At 47.1% G+C, this 20168-nt stretch overlaps 2 protein-coding genes across 4 annotated transcripts in view; one reads left to right on the top strand and one right to left on the bottom strand.

Annotated features, from left to right (window-relative positions):
• Positions 1–1789: 1789 nt before the first annotated feature.
• Positions 1790–20168, bottom strand: part of gtdc1 (glycosyltransferase-like domain containing 1) — a 95229-nt gene continuing 76850 nt past the window's right edge. The window contains exons 11-13 of one of the 3 annotated variants that reach the window (XR_009816517.2): positions 14125–14185; positions 13987–14048; positions 13354–13919 (exon numbers count right to left, since the gene is read on the bottom strand). The gene's annotated coding sequence lies outside the window, so the exon portion shown is untranslated. Of the gene's footprint in view, positions 1919–13353; positions 13920–13986; positions 14049–14124; positions 14186–18235; positions 20048–20168 lie in introns of those variants that run through there. The other 2 variants (XM_072914415.1, XM_072914416.1) reach the window with 2 other exon arrangements.
• LOC133614012 (alpha-tectorin-like) lies at positions 5608–19164 on the top strand. The gene is made up of 13 exons (XM_061971940.1): positions 5608–5692; positions 5766–5868; positions 5942–6182; positions 6981–7158; positions 13520–13616; positions 13711–13773; positions 13848–14050; positions 15831–15950; positions 16031–16218; positions 16297–16430; positions 18423–18668; positions 18799–18958; positions 19060–19164. The coding sequence occupies exons 1-13, from the start codon at positions 5608–5610 to the stop codon at positions 19162–19164; spliced, it is 1923 nt and encodes a 640-aa protein (XP_061827924.1).

The following is a 20168-nucleotide window of genomic DNA, read 5'->3' as shown; positions in this document are numbered from 1 at the left end:
ACTCATGGTTGATCAATATATATGTGGACTGACTCATGGTTGATCAATATATATGTGGGCTGACTCATGGTTGATCAATATATATGTGGGCTGACTCATGGATGATCAATATATATGTGGGCTGACTCATGGTTGATCAATATATATGTGGACTGACTCATGGTTGATCAATATATATGTGGACTGACTCATGGTTGATCAATATATATGTGGACTGACTCATGGTTGATCAATATATATGTGGACTGACTCATGGTTGATCTATATATATGTGGACTGACTCATGGTTGATCAATATATATGTGGACTGACTCATGGTTGATCTATATATATGTGGACTGACTCATGGTTGATCAATATATATGTGGACTGACTCATGGTTGATCAATATATATGTGGATTGACTCATGGTTGATCAATATATATGTGGGCTGACTCATGGTTGATCTATATATATGTGGACTGACTCATGGTTGATCAATATATATGTGGACTGACTCATGGTTGATCTATATATATGTGGACTGACTCATGGTTGATCAATATATATGTGGACTGACTCATGGTTGATCAATATATATGTGGACTGACTCATGGTTGATCAATATATATGTGGACTGACTCATGGTTGATCAATATATATGTGGACTGACTTATGGTTGATCAATATGTATGTGGACTGACTCATGGTTGATCAATATATATGTGGACTGACTCATGGTTGATCAATATATATGTGGACTGACTCATGGTTGATCAATATATATGTGGACTGACTCATGGTTGATCAATATATATGTGGACTGACTCATGGTTGATCAATATATATGTGGAGAGAAAATGTTCCCACATTGGCAGCTGACTAGTTTGAGTGGTTTCTATGAAATGTTTGAGTGGTTTCTATCAAATGTTTGAGTGGTTTCTATGAAATGTTTGAGTGGTTTCTATCAAAGTGCAGAAGAAGAATGTCGGAGCAGCGTTGAAGTGAAATAAGAAGATGATCTTGTCATGTTCTCCCATCCAGGTGAACATCTCAGCCGGGATCATCCAGGTGTGTTTCCAGAGTGAAGTGTGTTTGAGGGTGGCTCTCAGCTCAGCATCCAATGCAACATCAGAGACCAGAATCGGAAACCAGGGCCCAGGTTCCCTTTACCACCGAAGTATACCAGGACTCACCGGGACTTCCCGATGTTTGTCCACACTGAAAATCTTGGATTCCAGCCAGATCCAAATTGTAAGTGTCTGATCAGCAAGCATGTGCCTTCCTTCCCTTCTCCTCACTTTGTCCATGTGCACCTTGTAGTTTCTCCTTCACTTCCGCACATTTGGTGAGCAAGGCGCGCTGCAATCTGTCCCAAATGGAAATGGACTGGTGAGTAGATGGCAATGCAACACTACCAAGTCCTCACGGGTCGACGGGTACCTCGGCACCAAGTCCTCACGGGTCGCCTGGTACCTCGGTACCAAGTCCTCACGGGTCGCCGGGTACCTCGGCACCAAGTCCTCCCGGGTCGCCTGGTACCTCGGTACCAAGTTCTCCCGGATCGCCAGGTACCTCGGTACCAAGTCCTCAGGGGTCGCCAGGTACCTAGGTACCAAGTCCTCCCGGGTCGCCAGGTACCTCGGTACCAAGTCCTCACGGGTCGCCTGGTACCTCGGTACCAAGTCCTCAGGGGTCGCCAGGTACCTAGGTACCAAGTCCTCCCGGGTCGCCAGGTACCTCGGTACCAAGTCCTCACGGGTCGCCTGGTACCTCGGTACCAAGTCCTCACAGGTCGCCTGGTACCTCGGTACAAAGTCCTCAGGGGTCGCCAGGTACCTAGGTACCAAGTCCTCCCGGGTCGCCAGGTACCTCGGTACCAAGTCCTCACGGGTCGCCTGGTACCTCGGTACCAAGTCCTCACGGGTCGCCTGGTACCTCGGTACAGTAAAAAAAAAAAAGTCATTGATATCGAAACGTAACATTAAAATTTTTAACATTCTTTGTCTACAAAATAGAAAATAGAAAAATCATGAGAAACAGTCACTAATAATCACTGATCATTACTGATAATCACTAATAATAATAATAAATAATCACCAACAATCACTAATCATTGTTGATCATCACTAATAACAACTGATAATCACCAATAATCACCGATCATCATTACAAATCACCACAAATAATCACTAGTAATATCTAATAATCATTGTTAATAACTAATAATCCCTGATAATCACTAATAACTGATCATCACTAATAATCACTGATAATCACTAATATTCACTAATAATCACTGATCATTATTGATAATTACTAATAATAAATCATCACTAACAATCACTGATCATCACTGATAAGTAACAATCCCTTATAATCACTAATAACTGATAATCACTGATTGATTGATTGAAACTTTTATTAGTAGATTGCACAGTACAGTACATATTCCGTACAAGTGACCACTAAATGGTAACACCCCAATAAGTTTTTACACTTGTTTAAGTCGTGGTCCAATCAATTCATGGTAATGATCATCACTAATAATTACTGATCATCACTGATAATCATTAAAAATCACTAATATTCACTAATAATCACTGGTAATCTCTAATGATCATTGTTAACCACTAACAATCCCGATAATCACTAATAACAACTGATCATCAGCAATAATCACTGACCATTATTGATAATCACGTATAATAATAAATAATCACTAACAATCACTGATCATCACTAATCACTGATAATAAGTAATCACTTACAATCACTAATCATCGCTGATAATCACTAATAATCAGTTATCATTATTGATCATCACTAATAATAAATAATCACTAACAATCACTGATTGGGGCTGAGGTTGCTGAGGTAGTTAAAAAGCTCCTCGGTGGCAAGGCCCCGGGGGTGGATGAGACCCGCCCGGAGTTCCTTAAGGCTCTGGATGCTGTGGGGCTGTCTTGGTTGACAAGACTCTGCAACATCGCGTGGACATCGGGGGCGGTACCTCTGGATTGGCAGACCGGGGTGGTGGTTCCTCTCTTTAAGAAGGGGAACTGGAGGGTGTGTTCCAACTATCGTGGGATCACACTCCTCAGCCTTACTGGTAAGGTCTATTCAGGTGTACTGGAGAGGAGGCTACGACGGATAGTCGAACCTCAGATTCAGGAGGAACAGTGTGGTTTTCGTCCTGGTCGTGGAACTGTGGACCAGCTCTATACTCTGGGCAGGGTCCTTGAGGGTGCATGGGAGTTTGCCCAACCAGTCTACATGTGCTTTGTGGACTTGGAGAAGGCATTCGACCGTGTCCCTCGGGAAGTCCTGTGGGGAGTGCTCAGAGAGTATGGGGTATCGGACTGTCTGATTGTGGCTGTCCGCTCCCTGTATGATCAGTGTCAGAGCTTGGTCCGCATTGCCGGCAGTAAGTCGGACACGTTTCCAGTGAGGGTTGGACTCCGCCAAGGCTGCCCTTTGTCACCCATTCTGTTCATAACTTTTATGGACAGAATTTCTAGGCGCAGTCAAGGCGTTGAGGGGATCTGGTTTGGTGGCTGCAGGATTAGGTCTCTGCTTTTTGCAGATGATGTGGTCCTGATGGCTTCATCTGGCCAGGATCTTCAGCTTTCACTGGATCGGTTCGCAGCCGAGTGTGAAGCGACTGGGATGAGAATCAGCACCTCCAAGTCCGAGTCCATGGTTCTCGCCCGGAAAAGGGTGGAGTGCCATCTCCGGGTTGGGGAGGAGACCCTGCCCCAAGTGGAGGAGTTCAAGTACCTAGGAGTCTTGTTCACGAGTGAGGGAAAAGTGGATCGGGAGATCGACAGGCGGATCGGTGCGGCATCTTCAGTAATGCGGACGCTGTATCGATCCGTTGTGGTGAAGAAGGAGCTGAGCCGGAAGGCAAAGCTCTCGATTTACCGGTCGATCTACGTTCCCATCCTCACCTATGGTCATGAGCTTTGGGTTCTGACTGAAAGGACAAGATCACGGGTACAGGCGGCTGAAATGAGTTTCCTCCGCCGGGTGGCGGGTCTCTCCCTTAGAGATAGGGTGACTTCGAAGCTCTGCCATCCGGGGGGAGCTCAAAGTAAAGCCGCTGCTCCTCCACATGGAGAGGAGCCAGATGAGGTGGTTCGGGCATCTGGTCAGGATGCCACCTGAACGCCTCCCTCGGGAGGTGTTTAGGGCACGTCCAACCGGTAGGAGGCCACGGGGAAGACCCAGGACACGTTGGGAAGACTATGTCTCCCGGCTGGCCTGGGAACGCCTCGGGATCCCACAGGAAGAGCTGGACGAAGTGGCTGGGGAGAGGAAAGTCTGGGCTTCCCTGCTTAGGCTGCTGCCCCCACGACCCGACCTCGGATAAGCGGAAGAAGATGGATGGATGGATGGATGGCAATCACTGATCATCACTGATAATCATTAAAAATCACTAATCATCACTAATAATATCAAATAATCATTGTTAATCCCCGATAATCACTAATAACTGATCATCAGTCATAATCACCAATAATCACTGATCATTATTGAGCAAAAGGTCACAATTTCACAAGAAAAACGTAGAATTTTGGCAGTATTATAACAAAAGTCCTTATTTTACTCAACGCAAGTCAAAATTTTACAAGAAAAACGGAACATTTGTGCAATATTATGATAAAAGTTGGAATTTTACTCAGTAATTTTACAAGAAAAACTTAAAATTTTGGCAATTTTATGAAGAGTCGTCATCTTACTCGACAAAAGCCACAATGTTATAAGAAAACTTTAAAGGTTTGGCAATATTATAATAATCTGAATTTTACTTGGCAAAAATAATGACAAAAGTCATAATTTTACTCAAAAAATTTCACTATTTTACAAGAACAACAAAAAAAAAAAGGCAATATTGTGATGCAAGTCAGAATTTTATATGACAAATGTCACCATTTTGCATTGAAAAGTAATAATTTTACATAAAAAAGTAATAATTTTACAAGAAAATATTGCAATATCACAGAAACAGAAAGAATATGAGAAATTGTTCCCAATTTTACGAGAGAAAAGTCGACACATTGTGAGAAAAACACTGATTTTAGTTCATTTTTTGGTTTGTTTTTTATTTTATATTTACTTCAAGTTATTACAGTATGTCTCTACATACATATTTCTTTCTTTATTTTTTATTTATTTATTTTTAATACATTTTGGCCATTGGGGGCGCATTTCAATTTCTTACACACACTTGTTATTTCATATGTTGACCAGAGGGGGAGCACTTTTAAAAGCGACACACAGTCAATGTGAACAATCCCTCCTTTTTGGGACCACCCTCCTTTTGATAGATGTCACCACAAATGAGACATTGTCTATTAGATGCAATGTTATTGATTTATGTCATCACTTGTTCACACCTCCTCATATGGAAGATACTTTTCCTTCTTCATGTCTCAAGAAGGCTAGAAAGACAAGAACACACACACACACACACACACACACACACACACACACACACAAACAAAGTGCAAAGTGAACTGCAAAACGGGAAAACCGCGGCCTACGAGGGAGATTTGCCCCATTTCAGCCCTAATAATTGTAACAGAACACACTTGTGACTCCCATGTGGTGTGCAGAATGCCACCATGCTTTTCAACGGTGAGGAGATTGTTCAAGTCACTGGTCAAGGAACCAGGATCTTCACGGATATCAGCGGCTGCCAACACGATGGTCAGATCTCTGACTTCTTCTTTGTGTGTCAGCTTCTCCTCGATGTCTATTGAAATATTTGTCTTGTTCACAGGGAAATATTACTTTGCTGACACAAGCGGCTGCGACTCAGAAGGCGGCTTTGTGACTTGTTCTGCCGAATCGGATCTTACCGTAGTTCCTCAGACAAATACTGAGTAAATATCTTTATTGTTGTCTTCCCTGTGCAACATGGTGTCATTGGTGTAACGCTGATGAACAACATTTCAGCTGCGTGAGAGACGTCAACGTGTGCACAGTGACCGCCTCCAACCTAGTTTCCTTTGACGCCAACTACTCGGTCTCGGTGGAAGACCGCTGTGCCTACACCCTGTTCTCGGAACCAAACGTGCGGGTGGTGGGCGTGTTCAAGGAACGTCGTCGTAAAGATGTTATGTTCTTGGACCACGTGATCATCCACCTCATGGACTCGGACGGCATCGTTCAACTTGGACCAGCAGACCGAGTGAAGGTGACATTGATGACATGCTCTAACCCGGGGGTCGGCAACCGTTACCACTCAAAGAGCCAATTTGACCAGTTTCACAAATTAAAGAAAACAATGGGAGCCACAAAAATCTTTTGAAATTTAAAGTGAAATAACACTGCATACAAAGTTTTTGGGGGGGGGTTGATGTGTGGGGGTGCAGGGTTGGGGTGGGGGCCGGGTTTGGTGGTAGCAGGGGTGTATAATGTAGCCCGGAAGAGTCAGGGCTGCATGGGATTCTGGGTATTTGTTCTGTTGTGTTTATGTTGTGTTAAGGTGCAGATGTTCTCCCGAAATGTGTTTGTCATTCTTGTTTGGTTTTGGTTCAAAGTGTGGCGCATCATTAGTAAGAGTCTTATAGTTGTTTTATAAGGCCCCCGTCAGTGTAACCTGTGTGGCTTGCTGTCACTTACGTGTGCAAGTAGAAGATGCATACAACAAAAGGCTGGGTTAGCACGCTGTTTGTACAGACTGTAGAGGGCGCAAAATGCTGTACCATCATGGCACGCCCTTATTATTATTGTTAGGGTGAAAATCGGCGAATATTAATCCCGGGGAGTTTACTACGAGAGGCACGGAAATCTCCCGGGAAAATCAGGAGGGTCGGCAAGTATGCAACTGAGCCGCATCAGAGTGATCAAAGAGCCGCATGCGGCTCCGGAGCCGCGGGTTGCCGACCCCTGCCCTAGCCCTAAGTGCTGTAGGAGAAAACATGTGCAACCGACCCTAACCCAAGTAAATCTAAACCCATGTTGTTCACACTCGATTCTTGCTGCGATACAGGTCAATGACACTGAGCTGAACTTGAACAGTTCAGTAGAGACACATGGCGGTGTAGAGGTCCGCAAGAACGACACTGGTGTCACCGCTGTCATGTCGTATGCTGTCAACTACACCACGTCTGTCTTCTTCAATGGCAACACCGCCCAGGTCTTCATGACATACGTGTGGGTGTTAGCAGGTTAGTCAACAGGATTTCTTCTTCACACCCAATATCCTTTTGTCGCCAAAGGACTGTGGTCTCCATTGTATGACATCAACGAGAGCGCTGTCGTGTCCGTTTGTGGGCTTGAGGAGAGGGTAGGGGTGCTCCAGAGGTCCAAATCCCTCTGCCACTGGTTATTTAAGAACTAAGAGTAATGTCCAGGTAACCTTGAGCAAGGCACCAATTTCCCTTGATTCATTGTCTGGTTCTCTGTGTGAGGCAGTGAGAGTCGGCAACAACAAATACTGTAACTCCAGTAGAGTGAATACTGAGCTTCCTTTTGAGAACTACACTGGACAAAAATATAAACGCAACACTTTTGTTGAGTTGAACTCAAAGATCTAAAACTTTTACTATACACACAAAATACCTATTCCTCTCAAATCCATCCATCCATCCATCCATCCATCTTCTTCCGCTTATCCGAGGTCGGGTCGCGGGGGAAGCAGCCTAAGCAGGGAAGCCCAGACTTTCCTCTCCCCAGCCACTTCGTCCAGCTCTTCCCGGGGGATCCCGAGGCGTTCCCAGGCCAGCCGTGAGACATAGTCTTCCCAACGTGTCCTGGGTCTTCCCCGTGGCCTCCTACCGGTTGGACGTGCCCTAAACACCTCCCTAGGGAGGCGTTCGGGTGGCATCCTGACCAGATGCCCGAACCACCTCATCTGTCTTCTCTCCATGTGGAGGAGCAGCGGCTTTACTTTGAGCTCCCCCCGGATGACAGAGCTTCTCACCCTATCTCTAAGGGAGAGACCCGCCACCCGGCGGAGGAAACTCATTTCGGCCGCTTGTAACCGTGATCTTGTCCTTTCGGTCATAACCCAAAGCTCATGACCATAGGTGAGGATTGGAACGTAGATCGACCGGTAAATTGAGAGCTTTGCCTTCCGGCTGAGCTCCTTTTTCACCACAATGGATCGATACAGCGTCCGCATTACTGAAGATGCCGCACCGATCCGCCTGTCGATCTCACGATCCACTCTTCCCCCACTCGTGAACAAGACTCCTAGGTACTTGAACTCCTCCACTTGCGGCAGGGTCTCCTCCCCAACCCGGAAATGGCACTACACCCTTTTACAGGCGAGAACCATGGACTCGGACTTGGAGGTGCTGATTCTCATCCCAGTCGCTTCACACTCAGCTGTGAACCGATCCAGTGAAAGCTGAAGATCCTGGCCAGATGAAGCCATCAGGACCACATCATCCGCAAAAAGCAGAGACCTAATCCTGCAGCCACCAAACCGGATCCCCTCAACGCCTTGACTGCGCCTAGAAATTCTGTCCATAAAAGTTATGAACAGAATCGGTGACAAAGGGCAGCCTTGGCGGAGTCCAACCCTCACTGGAAACGTGTCCGACTTACTGCCGGCAATGCGGACCAAGCTCTGACACTGATCGTACAGGGAGCGGACAGCCACAATCAGACAGTCCGATACCCCGTACTCTCTGAGCACTCCCCACAGGACCTCCCGAGGTACACGGTCGAATGCCTTCTCCAAGTCCACAAAGCACATGTAGACTGGTTGGGCAAACTCCCATGCTCAAATATTGTTCACAAATCTGTCTCAATCTGTGTTAGAGAGCATTTCTTCTTTGCCAAAATAATCCATCCCACCTCACAGGTCTGGCATATCAAGATGCTGATTAAACGGCATGATTATTGCACAGGTGTGCCTTAGGCCGCCCACAATAAAAAGCCACTCTGAAATGTGCAGTTTTATCACATAGCACAATGCCACAGATGTCGCAAGTTTTGAGGGAGCATGCAGTTAGCATGCTAACGGCAGGAATGTCCACCAGAGCTGTTGCCCGTGAATTGAATGTTCATTTTGCTACCATAAGCCGTCTCCAAAGGCGTTACAGAGAATTTGGCAGTACATTCAACCGGCCTCACGACTGCAGACCACAGCAGCCCACCTCCACATCCAGCAGGTGCACCTCCATAATTGTCTGAGACGAGCCACCCGGACAGCTGCTGCAACAATTGGTTGGCTTAGTCAAAGAATTTCTGCACAAACTGTGAGAAACCGTCGGAGGAAACCCTCTTCTGCATGGTCGTTGTCCTCATCGGAGTCTCGACCTGACTGCGGTTCGTTGTCGTAACCGACTTAAGTGGGCAAATGCTCTCATTCAATGGCCTCTGGCACTTTGGAGAGGTGTGGGGGTGGGGTTTTGGTGTGGGCAGGCATTTGTTATGGACGACGAACGCAGTGCATTTTAGTGATAGCATTTTGACTGCATAGAGATATTGTGACGAGATCCTGAGGCCCATTGTTGCGCCATTCACCCGAAACCATCGCCTCATGTTGCAGCATGACCATGCACAGCCCGATGTTGCAAGGATCTGTACACAATTCCTGGAGGATGAAAACATGCCGGTTCTTGCACGGCCAGCATACTCCCCAGACATGTCACCCGTTGAGCATGTTTGGGATGCTGTGGATGGGCGTAGACGACAGCGTGTTCCACTTCCTGCCAATATTCAGCAACTTGGCACAACCATTGAAGAGTGGACCAACATTCCACAGGCCACCATCAACAACCTGATCAACTCTATGCCAAGGAGATGTGTGAGGCAAATCGTGGTCACACCAAAAACCGACTGCTTTTCTGACCCACCCAGACCCCCCAAAAAGCAAAACCGCACATTTCAGAGTGGCCTTTTCTTCTGGGAAGCCTAAGGCACACCTGTGCATTAATCAGCAACTTGTTATGCCACACCTGAGAGGTGGGATGGGTGATCTTGGGAAGTGCTCACTAACACAGACTTTGAGCGGAATATGACTTTTGTGGATCGGTTCGCAGCCGAGTGTGAAGCGACTGGGATGAGAATCAGCACCTCCAAGTCCGAGTCCATGGTTCTCGCCCGGGAAAGGGTGGAGTGCCATCTCCGGGTTGGGGAGGAGACCCTGCCCCAAGTGGAGGAGTTCAAGTACCTGGGAGTCTTGTTCACCAGTGAGGGAAGAGTGGATGGTGAGATCAACAGTAATGCGGACGCTGTATCGATCCGTTGTGGTGAAGAAGGAGCTGACCCGGAAGGCAAAGCTCTCAATTTACCGGTCGATCTACATTCCCATCCTCACCTATGGTCATGAGCTTTGGGTTATGACCGAAAGGACAAGATCAAAATGAGTTTCTCCACTGGGTGGCGGGTCTCTCCCTTAGAGATAGGGTAAGTGGATCTGTCATCCGGGAGGAGCTCAAAGTAGAGCCGCTGCTCCTCCACATGGAGAGGAGCCAGATGAGGTGGTTAGGGCATCTGGTCAGGATGCCACCCGAACGCCTCCCTAGGGAGGTGTTTAGGGCACGTCTGACCGGTAGGATACCACGGGGAAGACCCAGGACATGTTGGGAAGACTATGTCTCCCGGCTGGCCTGGGAACGCCTCGGGATCCCCCGGGAGGAGCTGAACCAAATGGCTGGGGAGAGGGAAGTCTGGGCTTCTCTGCTTAGGCTGCTGCCCCGCGACCCCACCTCTGAGAAGAGGAAGAAAATGGATGGATGGAGGTCTTTTGTGCATATAGTAAGAGTTTCAGATCTTTTTCTCATGATTCCAGACATGGTCTCATCATTTTTGTTCATTATATGAGCCGCATGATAAGTAATCGTTAATAACTCCTTTTCAAAGCATATGTTGTGGGTTTGGTACAAGGTAAAGTTTGTCAGATCAAGAATAGGAGGACTGCATTAGGCCAGGCGAGCACAATTTGTACCCAAGGTGCAAGTGCTTTACAGGAAAATTACAATAAGGCACAAAAAAAATAAAAAAATTCATTATAAAATAATCACAATTGAAATTAAAATCATACAAACAATCATATGGAATATCAAAATCAAAGAGTGTGGATAAAATACTTTCGCTTGTCATATGCACAACTCGAGTGGCTGGATTAGAACATTGCCGAAGTTGATACCTGTCTCACATCTTCTGGAAGACTATTCCAGATTTTAGGAGCATTAAGCTAAAATGCACCCTCACCATTAGCAGCCAATGCTAACACAGAAGAAAAGACAAGTCCTAGTTAACGGGTTTTGTCATGATTTGCTAAATGCTAATACTCGAGATTTCCCGATCACGATCCATCCATCCATCCATCCATCCATCCATCCATCTTCTTCCGCTTATCCGAGGTCGGGTCGCGGGGGCAGCAGCTTAAGCAGGGAAGCCCAGACTTCCCTCTCCCCAGCCACTTGGTCCAGCTCCTCCCGGGGGATCCCGAGGCGTTCCCAGGCCAGCCGGGAGAGATAGTCTTCCCAGCGTGTCCAGGGTCTTCCCCGTGGCCTCCTACCGGTCGGACGTGCCCGAAACACCTTCCTAGGGAGGCGTTCGGGTGGCATCCTGACCAGATGCCCGAACCACCTCATCTGGCTCCTCTCGATGTGGAGGAGCAGCGGCTTTACTTTGAGCTCCTCCCGAATGACAGAGCTTCTCACCCTATCTCTAAGGGAGAGCCCCGCCACTCGGCGGAGAAAACTCATTTCGGCCGCTTGTACCCGTGATCTTGTCCTTTCGGTCATGACCCAAAGCTCATGACCATAGGTGAGGATGGGAACGTAGATCGACCGGTAAATCGAGAGCTTTGCCTTCCGGCTCAGCTCCTTCTTCACCACAACGGATCGATACAGCGTCCGCATTACTGAAGATGCCGCACCGATCCGCCTGTCGATCTCACGATCCACTCTTCCCCCACTCGTGAACAAGACTCCGAGGTACTTGAACTCCTCCACTTGGGGCAAGATCTCCTCCCCAACCCGGAGATGGCACTTCACCCTTTTCCGGGAGAGAACCATGGACTCGGACTTGGAGGTGCTGATTCCCATCCCAGTCGCTTCACACTCGGCTGCGAACCGATCCAGCGAGAGCTGAAGATCTTGGCCAGAGGAAGCCATCAGGACCACATCATCTGCAAATAGCAGAGACCTAATCCTGCAGCCACCAAACCAGATCCCCTCAACGCCCTGACTGCGTCTAGAAATTCTGTCCATAAAGGTTATGAACAGAATCGGTGACAAAGGGCAGCCTTGGCGGAGTCCAACCCTCACTGGAAACGTGTCCGACTTACTGCCGGCAATGCGGACCAAGCTCTGGCACTGATTATACAGGGAGCGAACTGCCACAATAAGACAGTCCGTTACCCCATACTCTCTTAGCACTCCCCACAGGACTTCCCGGGGTACACGGTCGAATGCCTTCTCCAAGTCCACAAAGCACATGTGGACTGGTTGGGCAAACTCCCATGCACCCTCAAGGACCCTGCCGAGAGTATAGAGCTGGTCCACAGTTCCACGACCAGGACGAAAACCACACTGTTCCTCCTGAATCCGAGGTTCGACTATCCGGCGTAGCCTCCTCTCCAGTACACCTGAATAGACCTTACCGGGAAGGCTGAGGAGTGTGATCCCACGATAGTTGGAACACACCCTCCGGTTCCCCTTCTTAAAGAGAGGAACCACCACCCCGGTCTGCCAATCCAGAGGTACCGCCCCCGATGTCCACGCGATGTTGCAGAGTCTTGTCAACCAAGACAGCCCCACAACATCCAGAGCCTTAAGGAACTCCGGGCGGATCTCATCCACCCCCGGGGCCTTGCCACCGAGGAGCTTTTTAACAACCTCGGCAACCTCAGCCCCAGAAATAGGAGAGCCCACCACAGATTCCCCAGGCCCTGCTTCCTCATAGGAAGACGTGCTGGTAGGATTGAGGAGGTCTTCGAAGTATTCCCTCCACCGATCCACAACATCCGCAGTCGAGGTTAGCAGAGCACCATCCCCACCATACACGGTGTTGACACTGCACTGCTTCCCCTTCCTGAGGCGGCGGATGGTGGTCCAGAATTGCTTCGAAGCCGTCCGGAAGTCTTTTTCCATGGCCTCCCCGAACTCCTCCCATGTCCGAGTTTTTGCCTCCGCGACCGCTGAAGCCGCACACCGATTCGATGGATCGAATCAGGGGCTGATATTTTTTATTTTTTTCCAATGATAGGAAATCGGTTGATGAGCTAACAAGCCTAGCTGATCTGAAACAATTTGTACGCAGCATTCAATACCAGAGATTTAATACAACATCTAATCTACAAAAAAAACACCCACAAACTCTATAAGTTTTTAAAAATGTGATATTATGTTTACTTTAGTTACTTGTTAAAAACCTTTTACATCCATATACTATTGTCAAAGTATCGGATCAGGATTGGGGGCCAGAAATGCTGATCAAGACATTTCTAGTGAATACTATGAATTGATCCAGCAATAATCCAGATCCATTCATCCATTTGATACCGCTTGTCCCTTTCATGGTCGCGAGGGAAAGAAAAAAGTTTGACTGAAATCTTTCTGTCAGAGAACGCCTACGAAGACGATACCAACCGCGGGGGTTTGTGCGCCAACTCCAGTGAGACCTTAAATGAGGCCAAGTCGTCTGACTTCAGCTCCGACAGGTGAGACCTTGTCACTGTGTGAACGTCTCCTGAGTGCAGCTTCATCATGTTCTACTTTGTGTTGTTCCATGGTCTTCGCTTTGTCGCGTCCCAGCTGTGAGATGCAGTTCAACGAGCCAGCTGACCCATCCATCAACTGCACCGCAGTCACTGAACAGTGAGATAAAAACACAACACAAGCGGCTCTTTTATGGTCTTGACTTCGAATCCATCGTTCTATCCCCACTGAAGCTGTCAAATCCTGAACGGCACTGACTTCACCGCCTGTCATGCTGACATCGATCCAGAGCCATACGTCAGCGCCTGCAACCACACGCTGTGTCAGTATCCAGATGTGGACGGCCTCAAATGTGAGTTTTTGGAGGCTTACGCTCAAGCCTGTAGCCTGAAGATGAACCACACGTTGGAGAGCTGGAGGACAGACGCCAACTGCTGTAAGACCATCTCTGTTACTCACTTGGGTTTTTGAGAGTACATGAACCAATTACGATATATTAAACATGCCCACCAGTGTCAAAAAGCCATCCCTCACTGGGAACGACAGCTCCAATGTTGGCCACCAGATGGCACTAAACAGAAGACCAATGTTATTGCTTTTCCTGATTAACATGACCTGGGAATACATGATCATTTTTCTGTGTTAGTTGACTTCCTGGTGCATTCTGGTTCTTCAAGTTCCTGTAGTGGTGACAGTGTCGATTTCCACCAAACGATACAGTAAAGTAGTTTGGTAAATCCTAATGTGTTCAGTTCATTGACATCGTAACAAAGTAAAGTGAAGTAAAGTCATACTTGCCAACCCTCCCGGATTTCCCGGGAGACTCCCGAAATTCAGCGCCTCTCCCGAAAACCTCCCGGAAGAAATTCTCTCCCGAAAATCTCCCGGAATTCAGCCGGAGCTGGAGGCCACGCCCCCTCCAGCTCCAGTGTGCGCACACAAGGAGACGAAGCAGAAGTACGAGACCGTAGTCGAAGAGCGCAGGGGAGACACTTCTCCAGGGCTGATGTATGCTCGGGGCAACACCCTTCACCTTACCCGGCAGTGGGTCTCCACAGCGGACGACTTTAGGGTGAATGATGAGTCCAGCGATTAGTTGCAGATCTTGCTTTATTGATTGCTTGCACACAGCCAATCCAACACAAAACCAACTAGTCCCTCCCCGCACTCACCCTACTCACTGACGTCACTCACCTCACATTATGTCACCTATTAAAGGGCCACACACACACATACTCTACTCTCATAACACACAGTACAGTTAGTAGAACAACTGTGTTTTCATTACTGTGTATTTGATAGGTGCCATTGCCCCGGAATTGTATTGCATTGTACTTTCAAGTACAACAATGAGTAGATGAGTGTTATGTGTGTGTATATGTGTAAATAAATGAACACTGAAATTAAAGTATTTATTTTATTTATATATATATATAATAAAATAAATACATATATATATATATATATAGCTAGAATTCACTGAAAGTCAAGTATTTCATACATATATATATATATATATATATATATACGTATATATATATATATATATATATATATATATATATATATATATATATATATATATATATGAAATACTCGAGTTGGTGAATTCTGGCTGTAAATATACTCCTCCCCTCTTAGCCACGCCCCACGCCCCAACCACGCCCCGCCCCACACCACACCCCCCCACACCCCGAAACCGGAGGTCTCAAGGTTGGCAAGTATGAGTAAAGTGAATTATATTTATATAGTGCTTTTCTCTAGTGACTCAAAGCGCTTTTACATAGTGAAAGCCAATATCTAAGTTACAGTTAAAGCAGTGTGGGTGGCACTGGGAGCAGGTGGGTAAAGGGTCTTGCCCAAGGACACAACGGCAGTGACTAGGGTGGCAGAATCGGGGATCGAACCTGCAACCCTCAAGTTGGCGGCACGGCCGCTCTACCAACCGAGCTACACCGCCCCTAACAAGACGGCATGTCATTGGCCTGAATGAAAGAAAGACAGGAAACCAGAAAACTTTGAATCTTCCTTAAAAAATGTTGTTTTCCTCACATACAATTTCTCCTTCGAACAAAAAAGAAGGCAGGCAAATGTAATCGATTGCAGTGTTTAGTGCCAACCTTTACAAATATACGACTGTTACTTGTACTGAAAATACAATTCTCAGCTTGTATTAAAATGACTTCTTCAGCGACCTGTGCCTCTTTGCTTTCTAGCCGACCCTCTGACCTTCTGTCAGGACACTCGCTGTGTGGATCACGAGTTCTGTGCCGATGGCGTCAACGGTGGAATCGGCTGCTTCTGTCGGGCCATTTTTGCCTCCAATCAGACTCTAGGTGCGGCTATTGGGGAGTTCTCGGGGTCCGTCCTCAAACATGATGCTGAGGTCCGGCCCCGTTTTGCATCTTTTTTTCAGATGTGCTACCAGTCTGCGTGGAGAATTCTGCCTCTGTCACCCTGGTGGGCTGTCTCCTGGAAGAGCGGGGTGTGGACTACAGGCAACTGCACCTCAACAATGACTCGTGCACAGGACAGGTGAACGAATCCAACCACATGGTGACCTTCAGCTTTGACAGTCAAGATCCATGCGGGGTGCTGGTGACGGTGCGTGTCCCTCCAAGCCAAATCAACTTAAGCACTGGTATCACAGCCATTCAACATGGAACCTCTTGACTCATTCAGGCCAACGCCAGCCACGTGCTCTACGAAAACACCGTGGTCAACGCTTCGGGAGTGCCGGAACCGTTTCAAATGAACCTGTCCTGCTTCCAGACTCAGCCAGAGCTCCTGAATATGACCTTCCGGATGCAAGCAAAGTTAGTTGGAGTCAGAGTGATCTTTACAGAGCATGTGATAACGTGATTTTGCATCTGCAATGGAGACTGCACTGTGAGACACAGGTGGGGCCCAGTCCCCTCTGCTGTTTGTCAATATATGCTTAAACAAGATGCTGAACCAGAGGCGTTTCTCCTTCGGGGATCCCGAAACACTGATATATACAGGTAAAAGCCAGTAAATTAGAATATTTTGAAAAACTTGATTTATTTCAGTAATTGCATTCAAAAGGTGTAACTTGTACATTATATTTATTCATTGCACACAGACTGATGCATTCAAATGTTTATTTCATTTAATTTTGATGATTTGAAGTGGCAACAAATGAAAATCCAAAATTCCGTGTGTCACAAAATTAGAATATTACTTAAGGCTAATACAAAAAAGGGATTTTTAGAAATGTTGGCCAACTGAAAAGTATGAAAATGAAAAATATGAGCATGTACAATACTCAATACTTGGTTGGAGCTCCTTTTGCCTCAATTACTGCGTTAATGCGGCGTGGCATGGAGTCGATGAGTTTCTGGCACTGCTCAGGTGTTATGAGAGCCCAGGTTGCTCTGATAGTGGCCTTCAACTCTTCTGCGTTTTTGGGTCTGGCATTCTGCATCTTCCTTTTCACAATACCCCACAGATTTTCTATGGGGCTAAGGTCAGGGGAGTTGGTGGGCCAATTTAGAACAGAAATACCATGGTCCGTAAACCAGGCACGGGTAGATTTTGCGCTGTGTGCAGGCGCCAAGTCCTGTTGGAACTTGAAATCTCCATCTCCATAGAGCAGGTCAGCAGCAGGAAGCATGAAGTGCTCTAAAACTTGCTGGTAGACGGCTGCGTTGACCCTGGATCTCAGGAAACAGAGTGGACCGACACCAGCAGATGACATGGCACCCCAAACCATCACTGATGGTGGAAACTTTACACTAGACTTCAGGCAACGTGGATCCTGTGCCTCTCCTGTCTTCCTCCAGACTCTGGGACCTCGATTTCCAAAGGAAATGCAAAATTTGCATGGTTGGGTGATGGTTTGGGGTGCCATGTCATCTGCTGGTGTCGGTCCACTCTGTTTCCTGAGATCCAGGGTCAACGCAGCCGTCTACCAGCAAGTTTTAGAGCACTTCATGCTTCCTGCTGCTGACCTGCTCTATGGAGATGGAGATGGCGCCTGCACACAGCGCAAAATCTACCCGTGCCTGGTTTACGGACCATGGTATTTCTGTTCTAAATTGGCCCGCCAACTCCCCTGACCTTAGCCCCATAGAAAATCTGTGGGGTATTGTGAAAAGGAAGATGCAGAATGCCAGACCCAAAAACGCAGAAGAGTTGAAGGCCACTATCAGAGCAACCTGGGCTCTCATAACACCTGAGCAGTGCCAGAAACTCATCGACTCCATGCCACGCCGCATTAACGCAGTAATTGAGGCAAAAGGAGCTCCAACCAAGTATTGAGTATTGTACATGCTCATATTTTTCATTTTCATACTTTTCAGTTGGCCAACATTTCTAAAAATCCCTTTTTTGTATTAGCCTTAAGTAATATTCTAATTTTGTGACACACGGAATTTTGGATTTTCATTTGTTGCCACTTCAAATCATCAAAATTAAATGAAATAAACATTTGAATGCATCAGTCTGTGTGCAATGAATAAATATAATGTACAAGTTACACCTTTTGAATGCAATTACTGAAATAAATCAAGTTTTTCAAAATATTCTAATTTACTGGCTTTTACCTGTATATTAACTAGCCTGAGCACTCTGGACAAATATTGCTTCAAGCTGGCAGATGCTACTGTGCTGAACTCTCAGTTGCTCCTGTTGAGGTGAAAATGAGGTGTGAACGCACTTTGAGTCTCTTGAAGGGATGCAAGTTAATGCCCATCGACAGTGAGAACTGGTCGTAGGTCGCATTCCTCCGAGACCTGTCATGCTTTACGTTATGCATGTGCATTGATGCTAGGTGTGCTGTGTTACAGTTCGGTGATGAAGCAGATGGTGTCTGGATTGTGGAACTACACGCTAAACATGACCGCCTACAAGGACTCAGCACACAAATATATGTTGCAGCCGAACGTGGCCATTCAGCTGAATCAGAGCATCTTTGTGGAGATGATGACAGAGGGCCTGGATGGCAACCTGGTCTCCTTGGTGACCAACTCCTGCTGGGCCACCGACGGGCCATCGCCTGATGATGGTCTGCGATTCGACCTGATCTCTGATGGGTGAGAAGCTCACGTCATTGTTGCTTTGACCTTTATCAGTCACCAATGTTCCAAGTTCAACGTTTTCAGTTTGCTCTGAGACTGAAGCAGGGATGGAACTTGTAACTCGGAGGTTTATGTTTGTGAGTAGCTGTTCCCAGTCCAGCCGGCTGGTCAAGGTGGGGATTAATGGACAGACAACGTCGAGCGACTTCTCCTTCCACATGTTCCACTTTGTTGAAAGCGGCAACGAGATCTACGTGCACTGCAGCGTTGTACTGTGTCCTAACCAGAACGGAGACTGCCAGCCGGTATGCCTGCTTCTTGAATAGTACAGACATGCAGTGAGAACATCTTCAGTGTGAAAACATGTTGATGAATCAAATGACTTTGTCTTGAACTTTGTCTCAAGAGTTGTGGTGGAGGCTGGGTTCCAAATAAGAGACGACGCAGGTCTGCCAGGTCTGAATATGTTGATGAAAACCCCGCCCTCATTAGCATGTCCTGGACTATTTAGGTAAGAAACACCTGTGCTGATGACATGTGACCAATCTGGTCTGATCACCTGATAGTGGTTCTGCTTGTCTTCTCAGTTTGTTTCCATGGTGTGGATCTTCAGAATGATTCCAGACATGGTCCTGAGGAGAATGTCTTTAGCTATGACTCTCTGGTTGCTAACATGTTGTAGTAGCATGGTGACGGGATCTACTCTATGTAATTAGAGAACAGCTAACTTGCTAATTAATCTTTGCATCATTAAAATAAAGGATGACCAAATCAACCAAAAGTGTTTCCTCCTTGAAGTGTTTTTACAGCCTTCATTTATTTAAGAGGGGTACAAAGTAGAACTGATATAGAAGGAGATATTCTTCTTCTTTCGTGAAACGTCAGATGTCCAACTCGGTGTCGCGTCTCTGGTCCGAGGTGGAAGAGGCTGGCTTCCGAGGGTGGTCCATATAAGAGGCAGATGTTGATTATATGGTCGGCGGTCTGATGAGGGTCACCGCACTCGCATGCCGCACTGTCCGCCAAGCCCCACCTCTTCATTGATGACCCAAAGCGACCGACCCCAGTCCGTAGACGGTTCAGCGTGGTCCATTGCCGGCGTGGTAGGTCGTCTCCTCCGATGGCGCCATCTCCTGGGTCCCACATGTAGCGGTGGACTCGGGAGGGCCCAGCCGACTCCCACTCCTGCTTCCAAGCTGCTGCCAACCATGCACCTCTGGAGATGTCCTCAGAGGTGCAGTTGAGCATCTCTTGTGCTGCCTTGTTGTAGGGGTTTCGGGTCTTGAGTCTGCTTGGAGGTGCTGGTGTTACTGTGGTGTTGTGCAAGATGTGCCAGTCATATTTTTGTGCCTTCCGAGCCAGGGTGGCAGCCTCCCGTCGGAGGCCGGCCGGTGCTATTCCCGAAGGATGGAAGGAGATGATGAGACAAAGGAAAGTCACTGAAAGCTAAGACGAGCAAATATCACCTTGACTACTGTGTTGATTTATTTCATGTTATGCAGAGGTGTGCTTATA

Source organism: Nerophis lumbriciformis, linkage group LG13 (genome assembly GCF_033978685.3).
Source record: "Nerophis lumbriciformis linkage group LG13, RoL_Nlum_v2.1, whole genome shotgun sequence".
NCBI classification, from domain to species: domain Eukaryota; kingdom Metazoa; phylum Chordata; class Actinopteri; order Syngnathiformes; family Syngnathidae; genus Nerophis; species Nerophis lumbriciformis.
The sequence above is the reverse complement of the archived record's forward strand: the minus strand, read 5'-3'. Positions and strand labels throughout refer to the sequence as shown.

Bases quoted from the DNA above. Each gene is read 5' to 3' on its own strand.
- LOC133614012 (XM_061971940.1), top strand. From the start codon at position 5,608: ATGCTTTTCAACGGTGAGGAGATTGTTCAAGTCACTGGTCAAGGAACC. The intron at 14,051-15,830 runs GTAAGACCATCT...TTTGCTTTCTAG, and splicing joins GAGGACAGACGCCAACTGCT to CCGACCCTCTGACCTTCTGT. The intron at 18,959-19,059 runs GTATGCCTGCTT...CTTTGTCTCAAG, and splicing joins AGAACGGAGACTGCCAGCCG to AGTTGTGGTGGAGGCTGGGT.